Source organism: Elgaria multicarinata, chromosome 16, assembly GCF_023053635.1.
Source record: "Elgaria multicarinata webbii isolate HBS135686 ecotype San Diego chromosome 16, rElgMul1.1.pri, whole genome shotgun sequence".
Classification (NCBI taxonomy): Eukaryota; Metazoa; Chordata; class Lepidosauria; order Squamata; family Anguidae; genus Elgaria; species Elgaria multicarinata.
In genome coordinates, this window is record NC_086186.1 from 11,509,360 (window position 1) to 11,524,049 (window position 14,690).

General features: G+C 52.9%; 1 protein-coding gene across 1 annotated transcript in view; it reads right to left on the minus strand.

The window, feature by feature from the left end:
* Positions 1-3,055: 3,055 nt before the first annotated feature.
* The window catches only part of ALPK3 (alpha kinase 3), a 48,156-nt gene continuing 36,521 nt past the window's right edge, over positions 3,056-14,690 (minus strand). Inside the window, exons 6-13 of the mRNA XM_063142276.1 lie at positions 12,506-12,653; positions 10,985-11,112; positions 9,827-9,862; positions 7,034-7,308; positions 6,101-6,189; positions 5,411-5,631; positions 4,868-4,916; positions 3,056-3,557 (exon numbers count right to left, since the gene is read on the minus strand). Of these exons, the coding sequence (XP_062998346.1) occupies positions 3,227-3,557; positions 4,868-4,916; positions 5,411-5,631; positions 6,101-6,189; positions 7,034-7,308; positions 9,827-9,862; positions 10,985-11,112; positions 12,506-12,653 (1,277 nt within the window). The 3' untranslated portion in view covers positions 3,056-3,226. The remainder of the gene's footprint in view (positions 3,558-4,867; positions 4,917-5,410; positions 5,632-6,100; positions 6,190-7,033; positions 7,309-9,826; positions 9,863-10,984; positions 11,113-12,505; positions 12,654-14,690) is intronic.

A 14,690-nucleotide genomic window follows, 5' to 3' on the forward strand; every position in this document is an offset into this window, starting at 1 on the left:
GAAGTTCACGGGGCATTAGCAGGCGGATTGCCTGGCAGTTAAAATGTCCTTGCTGTCAGACTGTTCTGCCAAAAATCCTTTTTGCTCTTGGATCTACCAGAAGGACATGTGTTTATTTTCAAGGCTTTGGTCTCTGTGCATTAATTCGTGTTTGCCTTTCCATTAGTGGCGGACCTCGTAACCGGAGGCAAGTCCCGACGAATTCATTGGGGCTTAGTCCCGGGTAAGTGGGTATAGGATTACAGCCTTCGAGTACAATCCTAGCCACGCTTCTCAGGGAATAATAAGCCCTGTTGAATTCAGGAGAAGTTACTTCCAAGTAAACACACATGGGCTCACGCTAAAAATAAACTAGTGCGCTCATCCCTGTTTTTCCAAGGGAGATGCATGCGCTCAGGGTTCGCTTCTGCAGTTTTAACGAACGTTTGGAAGTAGATCAGATCTCGACACGTGGGCGCACACCCAGAAATGTTAAAAAGCAGTTCTCAGCTGTATCCATAGGTGGAGTATCCACCTGTTCCCTCTATTTTATAAGCAGCATTTCTCGGGCCATAAAACTAGGTTGCCCCCTCTCTCTGGTTCCAGAAGATCCAGACCATCCTCCTATCTACTATCCTTCTATGCCCCTGTCAGGCAAGGGGGCTCCCAGGCTCCTGCACAAGAAGGAACCTTGTAGCTAGGATGGGACCCTGCACAACCCAAAACCAGTGCACATCAGCAGAAGCCCTGAAGATTCAATACCCTTGTTGCATGACCTATTCGTTGGGCCAGGGTGGTCTTCACAACTCAGACTGACCCCAATCTTGGGCTCCTGCAACCGTCAAGTGTGAAAACAGAGCAGGAATATTTGTGCCGAGTCGTCATAGTCAAAACTCTGGAAATGCACAACGGTCCAAGCTGTAAAGGAAACCCTGCAAGCCAGTAAGAAATTCAACTGCTGCATCTTTGCTAACTCCGTCCCAACTGCTCCATCTTTGCTAATTATCATATCAGCCCAGGGCAGGAGGCAGGCGGCAGGCTACCCGGTACCGTCCAAATATTTTGCATCACAACTCCCATAATCCCCAACCACTGCCCGTGCCGGCTAGGGCTGGTGGATAGAATCCAAAACATCTGGAAAGCACCAGGCTGCTTTCCCTGCTGCCACAGGGCCGCCTCCTCACTCCAAAACAGACCTCAGAAGACAATGGATAATGAAGGGAAAGCAAAGGTGTTCTTGACCATGGTGGCCGATTTGAGTTAAGAGCCAGACCTTGGCACCTGCCTGGCTTCAGTCAGTTCTCTGGAAATCTCGGTCTATGGTGAAAAGCCGGCCTTGAACCCCTACATGACGAATGCTGCTCCACATGGCATCTGTTATCCAGTGTCTCCCCTCCATCAAAAACTCCCTATGCTGGACTGGGGGGGGGGGGGTGGCTAGTCCAGGAGCAGAAGCCCAGCCCCAAAAGGAAAGGATGATTCTGGGGCTGTGCTGTTTGATGGCCAGCTGGGAACATGCTGTGCTACAGGGGTGAACCCCACCCCACCCCTGGAGAACAGCAAAAGTGGGGACAAGCCACGGATGTGCAATGTAAGGAAAACAAGCGAGCTACTATGGGTAGGGCAAGTGGAGGGGGGTATATTTCAACAGAAAGCAGGCTTCCGTGCCGGCACCATGTTTCGGAGGGCCCTTGAGCATGGCACCTTCATCGCCATTGCCACCATGAACAGAGGAACGAAACAAGAGCCCTGCTGGATCAGACCATCTAGCCCAGCCCTTTCACACAGGGGCCAACCAGCTGTCGACCTGGGACCAAAAAAAGCATGGTACGACAGCACCCTCCCACCCATGTTCCCCAGCAACTGGTGCACACAGGCTGACTGCCTCAGATAATGAAAGTTCAACCTGCATGCTCCTCCTCCTCTTTCTCATCACTGCTCCCCGCTGCTTGCTTGGCGGGCAGAGCGCCAGGGAGCCGAGCGGGAAGCGGCGCCTAATGCTTCTCCTTTTCACCGCTCTCATTGGTGGGCGGAAGGGAGAGGAGGGGGAACAAGCAGGTTGCGACGGTGAAGGAGCAACTCCCAGAGGGGGGAGGGAGGGGGAGGCTTGTCAGCGGGGCCCCTGATTGGGTGTGGGCCCTCGACAGGTGCCCGACCATCCCGGCCCTTCTATGCTGAGGAAGAGACATTTCTATCCGGCAGGCAGACTGGTCGCTGATGCAACGCAAGGACAGAGCAGGTTGTCACATCCAAGTTTTTTAGGGAGGTGATGGAGCTGCGAAACCGAATCGTCCATCGGGCCCAGGACGGAAGCTAGCGGCCCCTTCCGGCGGCTGGTCTCTGATCCTTTTCAACAGGGACCTGGGACCTTCTGCGGGCAAAGCGGGGGGCTCTACCGCCCTGCGACCCGGGTGGGAGGGGAAGACGAAGAAGGCGAGTTGCCCCTCTGCAACGTTCAACCACTCCGCCCTCGTTCAAGGGCAGCTTGTAAACTCATCAGCCGTGGAACCTCTTGACATTTTAATTGCCCCGAGGGCAGACGGAAGGCAGACGGCAGCCCGCCTGCCCGCCCTCCGACGTCGCCCCGTCAAGAAAGCAGTTTCCCCCACCGAGCCAGGAGGGTGGGGGTGCGGGGGTGGGGTGGGGGAGCCATTATTTCTTCTCTGCCATGCATTCTCTGGGATAGCAGTAGGGCGAGTGGACTAGGCGGCAAAGGGGGAAAGGGGTCTCTGGGGCCGTGACCCACACCATCGTGGGGAAAGCAGCACGGGATGGGTCTTTGGTGAGGAAGTGCCGAGAGCGTTGGGGGTGAAGTGCGCGAGGCCCCACGTCGGGGCCAGAGGGCGTGCCGGCCCACACGTCCCTCCTGTGACCGCCTCCTATGGGGAACGACAGGAGCAGCCCTTTGATCTACCGCCCGCGGAGGAGATGTCGCCTAGCCTCCCGAGCAGGGTTCCAGGCTCTTGCGCCATGCGGATACACAGCCCCCCCCCCTCCACGTGGGGTCAGCCAGGAACGGACCACTGCTTCCGCACAGTCTTTTGACCTCCTGATCCCTTCCAGAGCCCCCCCCCCCCCCGTGAGCAGGGCCCTCTCTGAGCCCTGGCCCCCTCCCCTCAAACACCACACACAGGCCTCACACATCGGAGGGGAGGAGCCACGGGAGGGCGTAGCAGGGGCTGCCGTGGCTCCTGCTCCCCCCTCACAGGCACATGCAACGCACATCGGGGAAGGCTCCCCGCGCCCGTCACTGCGGCCGGCTGGCCTTGCCGTTGTCCTTTCCCCTGGGCCTCGGCTCGCCCGCATTGTCAGGGCCCTTTCGGGCGCTCTTGGGGCTCAGAGAACCTTTCCTGGAGGCCTGGGGGCTGGCCAGGCCTTTCTTCTGGAGCTGGGGGCTGGACTGGGCCGAGGGGGCCTTTCTGCCCATGTTGGGGCTCCGAGAGCCCTTGCCTTTCGGGGGAGGCGGAGGAATTTCAAGGCTCTTCAGGGCCAGGAGCTCACAGTAGCGGTTACACTGGTGAGAGGCAGCAAATTGGTCTAGCAGGTTAGGGCAGCAGCTCTCCTTCAGGCCTTGGTACCTGGCAGGAGAAAGAGAGGGTTGTTCAGCCGGGCAATCTCTCCTGCACGCCCCACCCTGATTATACGTACGCCCAGGGCCGGCCCTACCGTTAGGCAGAGTGAGGCGGCTGCCTCAGGCGGCAGTTGCTGGGAGGTGGCAGGAAGAGGTCGGAGGAGAGAGCTGAGCGCCAAGGGAAGACAGAGCTTAGCAGCCTGTCCCCACTAAGCTAACCTGATGCCTTCAGTTTCTTCAAGTTGGCGTTGAAGAAACTGTCCCGTTGGCTTGTGTACATGGAACGGGAGAGGGCGCCGTCAGTTCTCTCCTTGATCCTCTTGGTGCTAATGGTAGGGCCGGCCCTGCCCCATTCTACAGATGGGGAAGCCACTGCAGAAATTAAAGGCTGTGCCACGAGGCACTCTGGGAGCATGTCAGGATTGTGCCGGTGCTGAGTATTCACAGGACCCAGGTCTACGGTCAGGGGCTGTTCTGCTGCAGAGTGCTCGCAGGACTCGGGCCCCTTGCCAGCAGCACTCCAGGGTGGGCTAATGTGGATCAGCGAGGGTAAGGACTATATAAGACCAGCATTTCCGCTCTAGCCTTTGCCTCAGCAACATGGTCTTCTAGATCTGCTGTAGCCGGCTCCTGGTTCCTGCTGGGCCTTGCCCGGATCTTTGCTGTGACCATGTCCCTTACCTCTGGCCCTGTTGGAACCTTGCTTCTCTTGGACCCTGCTTGTCGTTAGACCATGTCTCCTGCCTCCGGCCCCGCTCAGACTCAGGTTTGCTTTCAGACTTGACTCCTGCCTGTCCCTGGACTTTGCCTCTGGCCCTGCTTGGATTGTGTGCTCTTGGACTCTGACTTCTGTCCACGCCTGGACTTTGCCTGTGCCTCTGGCCCTGCTTGGAGTGGGAGCCCTGAACCTTGCTTCCCCCAGGACTCTTGCTTCTGACCTGCCATATCTTGTTTGTGTTATTAAAGTAAGACCTCCATACTTTGCGGGTGTGGAGTTCTGTTACTCCTAGCTCTCCCGGGTCCTGGCGGCCTAACCTTAGATTCCTGCCGCCCACGCCTTGGATCATTACGGAGCACAAAAGTCATCACTGGGCTGCTATTTGGCAACAGGAGGAAGCTGTCAAGGGCCCTCGTGTGACAAAGAGCACCTGTGGGGGAGGTGGAGGGTTTTCCTTGGGACTGTGGCACGAGGGACACGGTGAAACCCCCTGCCCTGCACAACGCAGTCCTGATGTTCCTTGCCTCGGTTGGCCCTGCTGTGCAGCATCGGGGCCCAGAATGGGCATCCCTCAAACATGTTGCCAGGTGGTCACTTACCCCTTCGTTTTGGTAGCAATCCTCACATTGGTGACCTTCCACCCAACACCTGCAAAAAGAAGGTCGGATGAGGTCGTGGAGCAGATCAGAAATGAGCCATGCCAGAAGTGGGCAAACATTTTGGGGCTGTAGACCCATTTGGCAATTTGGGAATCTGTCCCGGGCACCACCACAAAAGGGCCGCCATGGGAAGCGTGGCAAAGCATTCAGAAAAAAAGAACGTTCCGTCTCTTTTAATTCTGGGATAACCTGATCCTTAGACTTTCCAGGGAAGGGGTGTGCACAGTGGAACCCCAGTTTCCAAATTTAAATCCGCCGCAGGGTTAAGATGGGCCAGTTTCCTCGGACCCAGCTGGCCTCCAGATATGTTGGACTACATCTCCCATCACCTCCAGAAATGGGGATGATGGAAGTTGTAGTCCAACGCATCTGAAGGATGCCAAGTTGGGGAAAGAATCCGTCCGGGGGAGGGGGGGAGGAGGCGGCTGTGGCCCGTTCTCGGAAAGTTCAGGGACTGGGACATGTGGCAGCACTGAGCCTCACCTTCCAAGTCCGTCACTAGGATGTTGCCGTTCGTCCACAGGTAAAGCCAGTGCTGAAAGGTGCAGCATTTCTGCCCAACCTCGGAGGAGCTGGCTGGCACCAGGCTGGCGCCGTCTCGCTCTCGCCCGCAGTAGCGCTCAAACAGGCCAGGCAGGTCCTCCTCCATGGTGGCGTAGGGAATATTGTTTGCCGGGCGGTAGATCAGGTAAAGAGGGATTATTCTGTGCAGAAGGAGACGTCCTCTCCGGTTACTGCGACGTCGGTCAGTTCCGGAAGAGACACTCCATACAGGACTATTTTTGCAGACCCACACCGTAAGACGGAGCTCACGTTGCCGGCCAAGTGCTGACGTGTCTCTCTAGGGCTGGTGCTAAGGGTTGGCGTAATTGGGCCCTTGCTGAGGCTCACACCCAGCAGGAGGCCCACTGCTGACTTCCAGTGCGCCCTGGCCGTTCTCTTCCTCTGTGCCGCCGCCCATCCGCCCCTTCTCCAAGCAGTGACAAGATAAAAGAGAATGCCATGCCTCCCCCTCCTGGGACAATGGTGCGGGTTGGGCCCAGAGTGCGAGAGAAAGCCAACGCTGGTTGGTTTGCCAAACTCCTCCCCACCACCCCCTGCACTAAGGGCCCCAGACGGTTCAAAGCAGGAACCCTGGAATGTCATGAGCTGGGGTGGAGCGGTGCAACTTACTCAGGCACTGTCCCAAAGGCAGGGATGGCTCGGGCCTCCGCAGCGAAGATCTTGCAGTATTCCCGGCTAGAGTTCTGGATCTTGCACTCCTGCAAGGGGCAAACAAATCCGCCTTGAACCCGCCTAGCCTGGAGAGGCGTATGAGTGCGGCGCACGCAAATCACGCACACCGCAAAAAAGTAACGGGGAGGCCAGCATGGGCAGATGCAGAGGATGCTTAAACAAAGGGGCCGTTTTCTATGTGGGTAAGGATGTCAATGAAATCTGTTTGGGGGTAGAGTTCGACAAGTTTTCCTAGATTCACCCCCAGCCCTGGACTTCGTTTCCACTGCGGCCCCCCAACTCAATCTCCAGTCTGCGGATTTCCCGGGCATTTTGCGCATTTTTCCGCAGCTTCCATGATTTGCGCAAAATGCTTTTTTTCTTTTTCTTTTTAAATTTAGTCATTAAAAACACTAAAAGGCTTTAACAGTAAAGCATTATCTTATCGATTTTACATATCTATCTTACCTGATCCAGTTCCAACCTCATTGGATAGTAGCAATGGTAAAGGAGAAATTAGTTACGCAGAGGTTTAATTCAGTCAATGGAATCTTTAACATAGTTTACAAAAGGGGACCATCTTGTTTCAAAAGGATCATGTCTCAGTTGCCCCGACAAGACCCTACGGTGGTATGTTAACTCTTCAGAACAGGCTATGCCCCATACTTTCCTCTTCCAGCCATTTAACGCGGGCCCCTTCAAATCTTTCCAAAGCTCAGCAATTTCTAGGCACGCTGCCATTAGCAAGATAGTTACAAGTTCTTTATGGATAAGGGACAGTTTTAGAACATTTGGCAGGGACAACAGAGCCAGACTCAGTTCTGGATTTGTGCAAATTCCTGAGCGATTTGCGCAAATCTGCTCATCGTCACCGCCTTTCCTTCTACCCACCTGGATGGTGATGTCGTAGTTCCTCTCCACCAGCGTGCTCTCGCTACGCCCACCAAAGGCAATGAGATTGCGGACCTTGATGACGCCCGTCAGCCCGGACTCGAAGACCGGCTCGAGGCCGTAGATGGCCCGGGCACGGCACGCCTTGCGCAGGAAGCCCTGGCCTGCCGCCAGGTCCTCCACCATGATCCGGCCAAAGAGCTTGTCCCCCCAGAAGCCAGAATCCGCCAGACCTTTGGCGAACACCATGGGCGTCATCTCGATCTCCTCCCCAGCTGTAAGAGAGACGGAAAAGGGTGGGGAAAGGCTGAGCAGGAGGGAAGGCCGCTTAACCAGATGGGGTCCCGTTCCTGGAAAGGGGCCACTGAAAGTACTAGGGCAGGGGTGGGCAACGGCCAACATTCTTGACCATCGGCAACGCTGGCAGGCTGGGGCTTCTGGGAGTTGAAGTCTAAAACATCTGGAGATTTCCCTTCTGCTTAGCCCTGATCTAGGGGGCATGACTTTTGCTGCAGCAGCAGATGAGCAGAGTGTGTGTGTGTGTGTGGACTCTCTCCCTGATACACCACCCCAGGTTAGAATTCAGGGCAGACCTAGTCTACTTAGTTATTTTGAAGCAGGGGTGGGCAACTTGCAGCCCTTCAGGTGTTGCAGCCCCAACGTTCCTCACCACTGGATAGGCTGGCTAAGGTTGATGGAAGTTGCAGGCCAGCAACATCTGGAGGAGTACAAGTGGCCCATCACCCTCATTTTAAGGGAGGGGGCAGTCTAGCTAGTTGTCATTATCATCATCACCTTGGAGTCGAGAGAGAGAGAGAGAGAGAGAGAGAGAGAGAGAGAGAGAGAGAGAGGAACATAGAAAGCTGCCTTATACTGGGTCAGTAATAAAGAATGCCAAGGGGCATGCAACTGCATGGTAATGATTTGCATATCAAGAACGTAAGATCACTGAATTTAGTTTATCAACAATTTTGGATTTTAAAGAAGTCTAAAGCTCCAAATCAAGTCAAAAGTAATATCGTCGCCCTTCATAAACAGTTACATTCAGGGTATTGGGTCTAACGGACAAAGTTATTTCCACAAGCAACGTCGTGTCCAACAGAATACATTATTACAACAAACTACGTTGTTTAATTTATAAGCCTGCCAGACAGAGCTGGCCGTTTCAACGTAGCCTGTGTTGGGTCCTGGAATGGATCCTGGTTTTTATCTTTTCCATTATTTCTACAATTTCCTGCAAACCTGGAAGAAGTGAGGAGTCAGCAGAACATAATCACTTAAAGGTCAACTTTGCGGGTGGACACTTATTGAATTATTGGATTATTGCATGGAGTCATTTTCTGAGATTGTTCAATTAGTGGTTGCATAATTTGTACAGGACTGTCTATATAAGAAACGGTTTGTATCATATTTTCTACCTTCTTCCTCATCTTACCCCAACTTGATGTGTGCTGTATTGATGTGATCGTCTGTGAGTATTTGTAACTTGTGCTGCCATAACTAAATTATAAATCTGTCAGTAAAGGATTTACTTTTAAAACTTACAAAGAATCCTTTGCCTTATTGGTCTTTGCTGCATCCTAACAAAGAGCCGTTGTTACTCTGCTATTCACTGGTTCAACCTGTAACTTCAAACAGGTTAGAAGCCTAGTGATTATCCAACAGCCTGTTGCAACAACTTTGTCTGGCAGACTTATAAATTAAACAACGTAGTTTGTTGTAATAACTTATTCTGTTGGACACAACGTTGCTTGTGGAAATAACTTTGTCCGTTAGATGCAATACCCTGAATGTAACTGTTTATGAAGGAAAGGAAAGGGAAGGGAAGGGAAGGGAAGGGAAGGGAAGGGAAGGGAAGGGAAGGGAAGGGAAGGGAAGGGAAGGGAAGGAACCTCTTGTGCAAGCACTGAGTCATTGCTGACTCTTGGAGGGACGCCAGCTTTCGCTGACGTTTCCTTGGCAGGCCTTATAGCGGGGTGGTTTGCTGTTGCCTTCCCCGGCCATTATTACCTTTCCCCCAGCTAACTGGGTACTCATTTTACTGACCTCGGGAGGATGGAAGGCTGAGTCGACCCGAGGCGGCTGCCTGAGAACCAGCTTCCGCTGGGATCGAACTCAGGCCGTGAGGAGAGTTTCAGCTGCAAAAACTGCTGCTTTACTGCTCTGCGCCACACAAGGCTCATATAACTGTTTATGAAGGGCGACGATATTACTTTTGACTTGATTTGGAGCTTTAGACTTCTTTAAAATCCAAAATTGTTGATAAACTATATTCAGTGATCTTATGTTCTTGATAAGCAAATCATACATGCAGTTGTATGCCCTTCAGCATTCTTTATTATCAACTGCAGCCTTCTGTTTGTTGGTTATACTGAGTCAGACCATTGGTCCATCCAGGGCAGTTTTGTCGACACTGACTGGCAGCAGCAGCTCTCCAAGGTTCCAGACAGGGTTCTTTCTTCGCCCTACCTGGAGAAGCCGGGGATTGAACCTGGGACCGTCTGCATGCAAAGCAAGTGCTCTATCACACTGCGCTATGTACACACACACAAGGAAAAGTCACTTGGAGGAAGACAGAAAGCGGGGGCCCCACTCAAACCAGAAATCAACCAAGTGCCTTCCTCTCCCTGAACCCTGGGCCATGGCATGAAAGAGAAGCCACTTGGCTTCTCGAACTCTCTTTGAGCCAACATCAACCACGCGGCAGGAGCATGTGGGGCTCAGGCACAGAACGGGGCCCACGTTACCTGGAGGGGCACAGACTCACCCCGCCATGTCCTGGGCATACTTTACCTTCTATTTCTTCTTTGGAGATAAATCCCGAAAGCACTGAGAAGAGAGAGAAAGAGAGAGACCCACATGTATCACAGATATGGGCTTTTACTGAAAAGAGGCTGGGGAATAGGAATGAGCAAATCCGCAAAGCTGGAACGCGTCAAGGTTCCCCAAATCCCACCTCAAACCTTGTGCAGACTGAGACATTTTTGTGTGCCTTTGCTCAAACATCAGCATCAGTTGTGCCCTTTTTTAAAAAAAACTGTACACATTTTTCTCCCATTAAAAGCATCTTTGTGAGCATTTTTCAAAAATATGCGTTTTCCTAACACAGGATGTTGTTGTTGTTGTTGTCGCTCTGTGCGTTACGTCACAAGCTTGGAAGCGTACAGACTTCGAGCGCAGACTGCAATGGACTCTGGGAAGTGTGAGCTGGGTCAATTGTGGTCAGCAATGAACTGAAATACATTCCTCACACACCCTCAGACAGGAAAGCAAGAATCCTCCATCCCACTTGATTTAAAGCTTGCCTGTGGACACGCTCCCTTTTCACGCTTGAAGATCCCCATGCAAGTTCAGCTTCTTTATTTATTTATTTATTTATTTATTTATTTATTTATTTATTATTACATTTATATCCCGGCTTTTTTCCTCCAAGGAACCCAAGGCGGTGTACATAATCATCCTCCTCTCCTTGTTATCCTCACAACAACAACAACCCTGTGAGGTAGGTTGGGCTGAGAGCCTGTGACTGGCCCAAAGTCACCCAGTGGGTTCCCATGGCCGAGCGGGGACTAGAACCCAGATCTCCCGACTCCCAGTCCGACACCTTAGCCACTACACCACACTGGCTCTGACAAGCTTCTCTGCCACCAGCCTCTGGAGTGCATGTGCCTGCCCCACCTCCAGGCAGGGCTGCTTGGCAACCAGAAACGTTGCGTACTGCACTCAGTTGCTATGTTCATGCTCTCAACTCCTGGTATCCTGCGGCTCTTTTGGACTGCATGGCCATGTGGGGAAGTAATGCTCAGTTGCACACTGATGCAATGGTGCACCGTGGGATTAAGCCAGGTGCAGACAGAGCCGTGACCCTCCGTCCGAGCCGGACGGCACCTGCCCACCTGCTGCACAGACCTCACGGGGCGAGTGCCTCTCCGAGGGGCAGCTGGGTCTCACCTTCAGCACTCAGCAGGAAGTCAGTGGAGTCCGTGCCGTATTCGTTCCGGACAGTGCACTGGTAGACGCCGCCATCCTTCAGGGAGACTTGCACAATGGCCAGGGCAGCCTGCCCTTCGTCCCCGGAGCTGGAAGAGAGGCCAGCAGGAAATAAGACCGGTGCACACTACAGCTGGACAACCATCCATCAGGGATGCTTTAAGGTGGATTCCTGCATGGAGCCGAGGTTGGATTCGATGGCCTTGTAGGCCCCTTCCAACTCTACTATTCTATGATTCTAGGTAGTGGAGGCTGGCAGCTCTGATTCTGGCGGGGCTGTGAAAGCATTCTGGGGTTCAGTGAGTGCTGGCAGGTTCTGACTCAGACTCAGAATGGAGTCACAGCCCCACCAAAATCAGAGCCACCAGCCACCACTGACAGCTGAGCAACTTGTGCACTTATTTATTTATTTATATTATGGCATTTCTATCCCGCCTTTTTTCCTCCAAGATACCCAAGGCGGTGTATATAATCCTCCTCTTCTCCATCTTATCCTCACAACAACAACCCTGTGAGGCAGGTTGGGCTGAGAGTCTGTGACTGGCCCAGAGTCACCCAGTGGGTTTCCATGGCCGAGTGAGGACTAGAACCCGGATCTCCCGACTCCCAGTCCGACGCTCTAGCCACTACACCACACTTGCCTTCAAGCTACCATGAAAGGCAGGGAAGGAGCAGAGGCTGCCCCAGATTTTGGGGGCACCGGGCACGATGCCATCTAGAGAGGAATGCCCCACTAGGATGCTGCCACCATCCATGGCAATTCCTACCCTTCGTCCTCCACTCCCCCCCCAGACTTCGTTTCAGATTCTTGTACATCGCCTCGATGCCTCCTTTTGAAAGAAGGTGGCGTAGAAACGGTTTTGGTCCTCTCTATTCCGAACGTACCGCAACGACACCCTGCCATCCCATCGCCCCTGCCTAATTCTTTTAATGGCTCTGCTGCTTTTTGTGGATTCTCTCTGCTCACCATCTTCCCCACTGCACTGCCTGGACACCCCCCCCACCCCCACCAAAAAGGGATGCCATCTAGGATTCCAGGTGCTGGGTGACGTCTACGCGGAAATTTAAAAAAGCAACCTCACACGCATTCTTTGGGAAAGGGTGGCCCATTTGGCATTCCGTCCATACACATCCCTTCAGCCAAGGTCGGCCTGCCCTTCCGGAAGGACACTGTGCTACCAGACTGAGCCAGCAGCAGCTGGCCTTTATTGGCTTCTGCCCCTCCAGGCCCTGGGTTTCTTAGGACAAGAAGGAACGAAGGGTAAAGAAGCCCCTTCTCCGGTCGTTGAAAGATAGAGGAAAATAGGAATACTAGCCCAGTTTGGGTAATGCTGTCCGGCACGAAGATTTCCAGCCCTACCTGGGGATCAAACCGGGGGCCTTCTGGTTCCGAAGCAGGGGCTCTTATCCCTATGCTACAGCTCCTCTTTCCACTGAGTTACAGCCACTGCCCACCACAGAGGCGGCTTCTCTGCCACCAACCTCCTCTTGGCCTCCGCCACGGGAACCTCGTCCTTGTACCAGGTCAGCTTGGAGTCGCTCAAGATATTGAAGAACTGGCACCAGAGCTTCAGGTTTCCGGAGGCGTCGGAGAACTGCTCAGCTCGGATCTTGCGAATGACCTGTGGGGCTACAGAAAGAAAGGGGGTCAGTGTAGCGGCAGGACTAACATGGCCGTTTGGGATCTGCGGGACCTCAGCCTGCTTTCCTCTGAAATGGGCACGTTGTCAGTTCCGGGAGGCGAGAGCTGAACTGACAGTAGGGACGCTCAAGGAATTTGTTTAGCCTGCGTTTTGATGGAAACGAGGAAGCCCAGGAACGTAGGCAGCTGCTTTATACGGAGTCAGACCCTTGGTCCATCTAGCCTAGTATTGTTGACACAGACTGGCAGCAGCTGCCCAGGATTTCAGGCTGGCCCTATGTGGGAATCTGGGGATTGAACCCAGGACCATCTGCATGCAAAACAGGTGCTCTGCCACTGAGCCACAAACCTGATCCACAGCTCCCAGACCAAGGCATGGATCAGAAGACGGCTATCCTTTGGATTTGGCCACTTGGTGATCCCCCCCAATGGAGTTCTCTGCTCAAGTAGTGTACTGAGATGTATATAAACATGTATATTTTAGAAATGTAGAGTGAAAATACACTGAGAATCATAGAATCATAGAATAGCAGAGTTGGAAGGGGCCTACAAGGCTATCGAGTCCAACCCCCTGCTCAATGCAGGAATCCATCTTAAAGCATCCCTGACGTCCAGCTGCCTCTTGAAGGCCTCTAGTGTGGGAGAGCCCACAACCTCCCTAGGTAACTGATTCCACCGTCACACTGCTCTAACAGTCAGGAAGTTTTTCCTGATGTCCAGCCGGAATCTGGCTTCCTTTAACTTGAGCCCGTTATTCCGTGTCCTGCACTCTGGGAGGATCGAGAAGAGATCCTGGCCCTCCTCTGTGTGACAACCTTTTAAGTATTTGACGAGTGCTATCAAGTCTCCCCTCAATCTTCTCTTCTCCAGGCTAAACATGCCCAGTTCTTTCAGTCTCTCTTCATAGGGCTTTGTTTCCAGACCCCTGATCATCCTGGTTGCCCTCCTCTGAACACGCTCCAGCTTGTCTGCCTCCTTCTTGAATTGTGGAGCCCAGAACTGGACGCAATACTCTAGATGAGGCCTATCCAGAAATTCATTTTTAGATATGTATTCAAATACAGTTTTGGGGTGGATTTTTTTTTTAATACAGATGCATGCAGAAATGGGATGGGATGGACTTTGGAAGGAAAATGTGTGAAATTATGGGAAGGAAACAGACGAGTCTGTCCGTCTCTAACAGGCAGGGAGCTTCACCAGTGGTTGAACAAGAGTGCCCTGTTTGGCCCCCATTTCTTCTTGTAGCTTGGGGAAGCAGGACGGAACGGAGAGTGAATTCCACTTTGGAAAACCTGACTCCTTCCCCTGGGCCAAAGAAAGTGGTCTGGCACCCCTAGGAGTGCACTGGCAAGATGTCTGTCTGCACCATCGCCTGCCTCTTATCACCAGTATCTCTTCCGCCATTCGAGACCATCTCTTGCTCCCAGGAGCAGTGGTAGGTCAACGGGGCTGTTCACACAATACGCTAACCCAAATGCAGTGGTTGAGGGTGGGTAGCTGTTGAACCGTGGGGTTGTTTGTTGAATCGTGGGTTAACGCATCGTCTGAACCCAGGACATTTCCCACCGGGTGGCGTGTTAACCATGCAGCATGGCTTGTTAACCACCCTGAACAACCCAACAACAAAGCGTTGGGTCTCAAAAGTGTTTAGTTTTGAGAAAAATAAGCCACGCTGCGTGGTTAACAAGCCACCCTGTGGAAAATGTCCTGGGTTCAAAACAACATGCTAACCCACGATTCAACAACAACCCACATTAAACCACTGAGTGTGGGTTAGTGTGTTGTGCGAACCTAGTCAATGTGGGATCCACAGGCACCTTTCACCAAGGTGCCATAATCCTCTCACTTTTTATTTTTTAAAAATGAACAAATATGTTTCTGTCGGAGCATTAAAGTGTGGGTTTAAATAATGTGTTTGGGCCCAGACCCACCTCTGTCTTGTAGGTAGCCTCTTGGGGCATGTTACTTGCCCCTTGTGACTTGCTAAGCCTCCTAAGGCAGCCATTTTCTGGTGGTGTCTGCAAC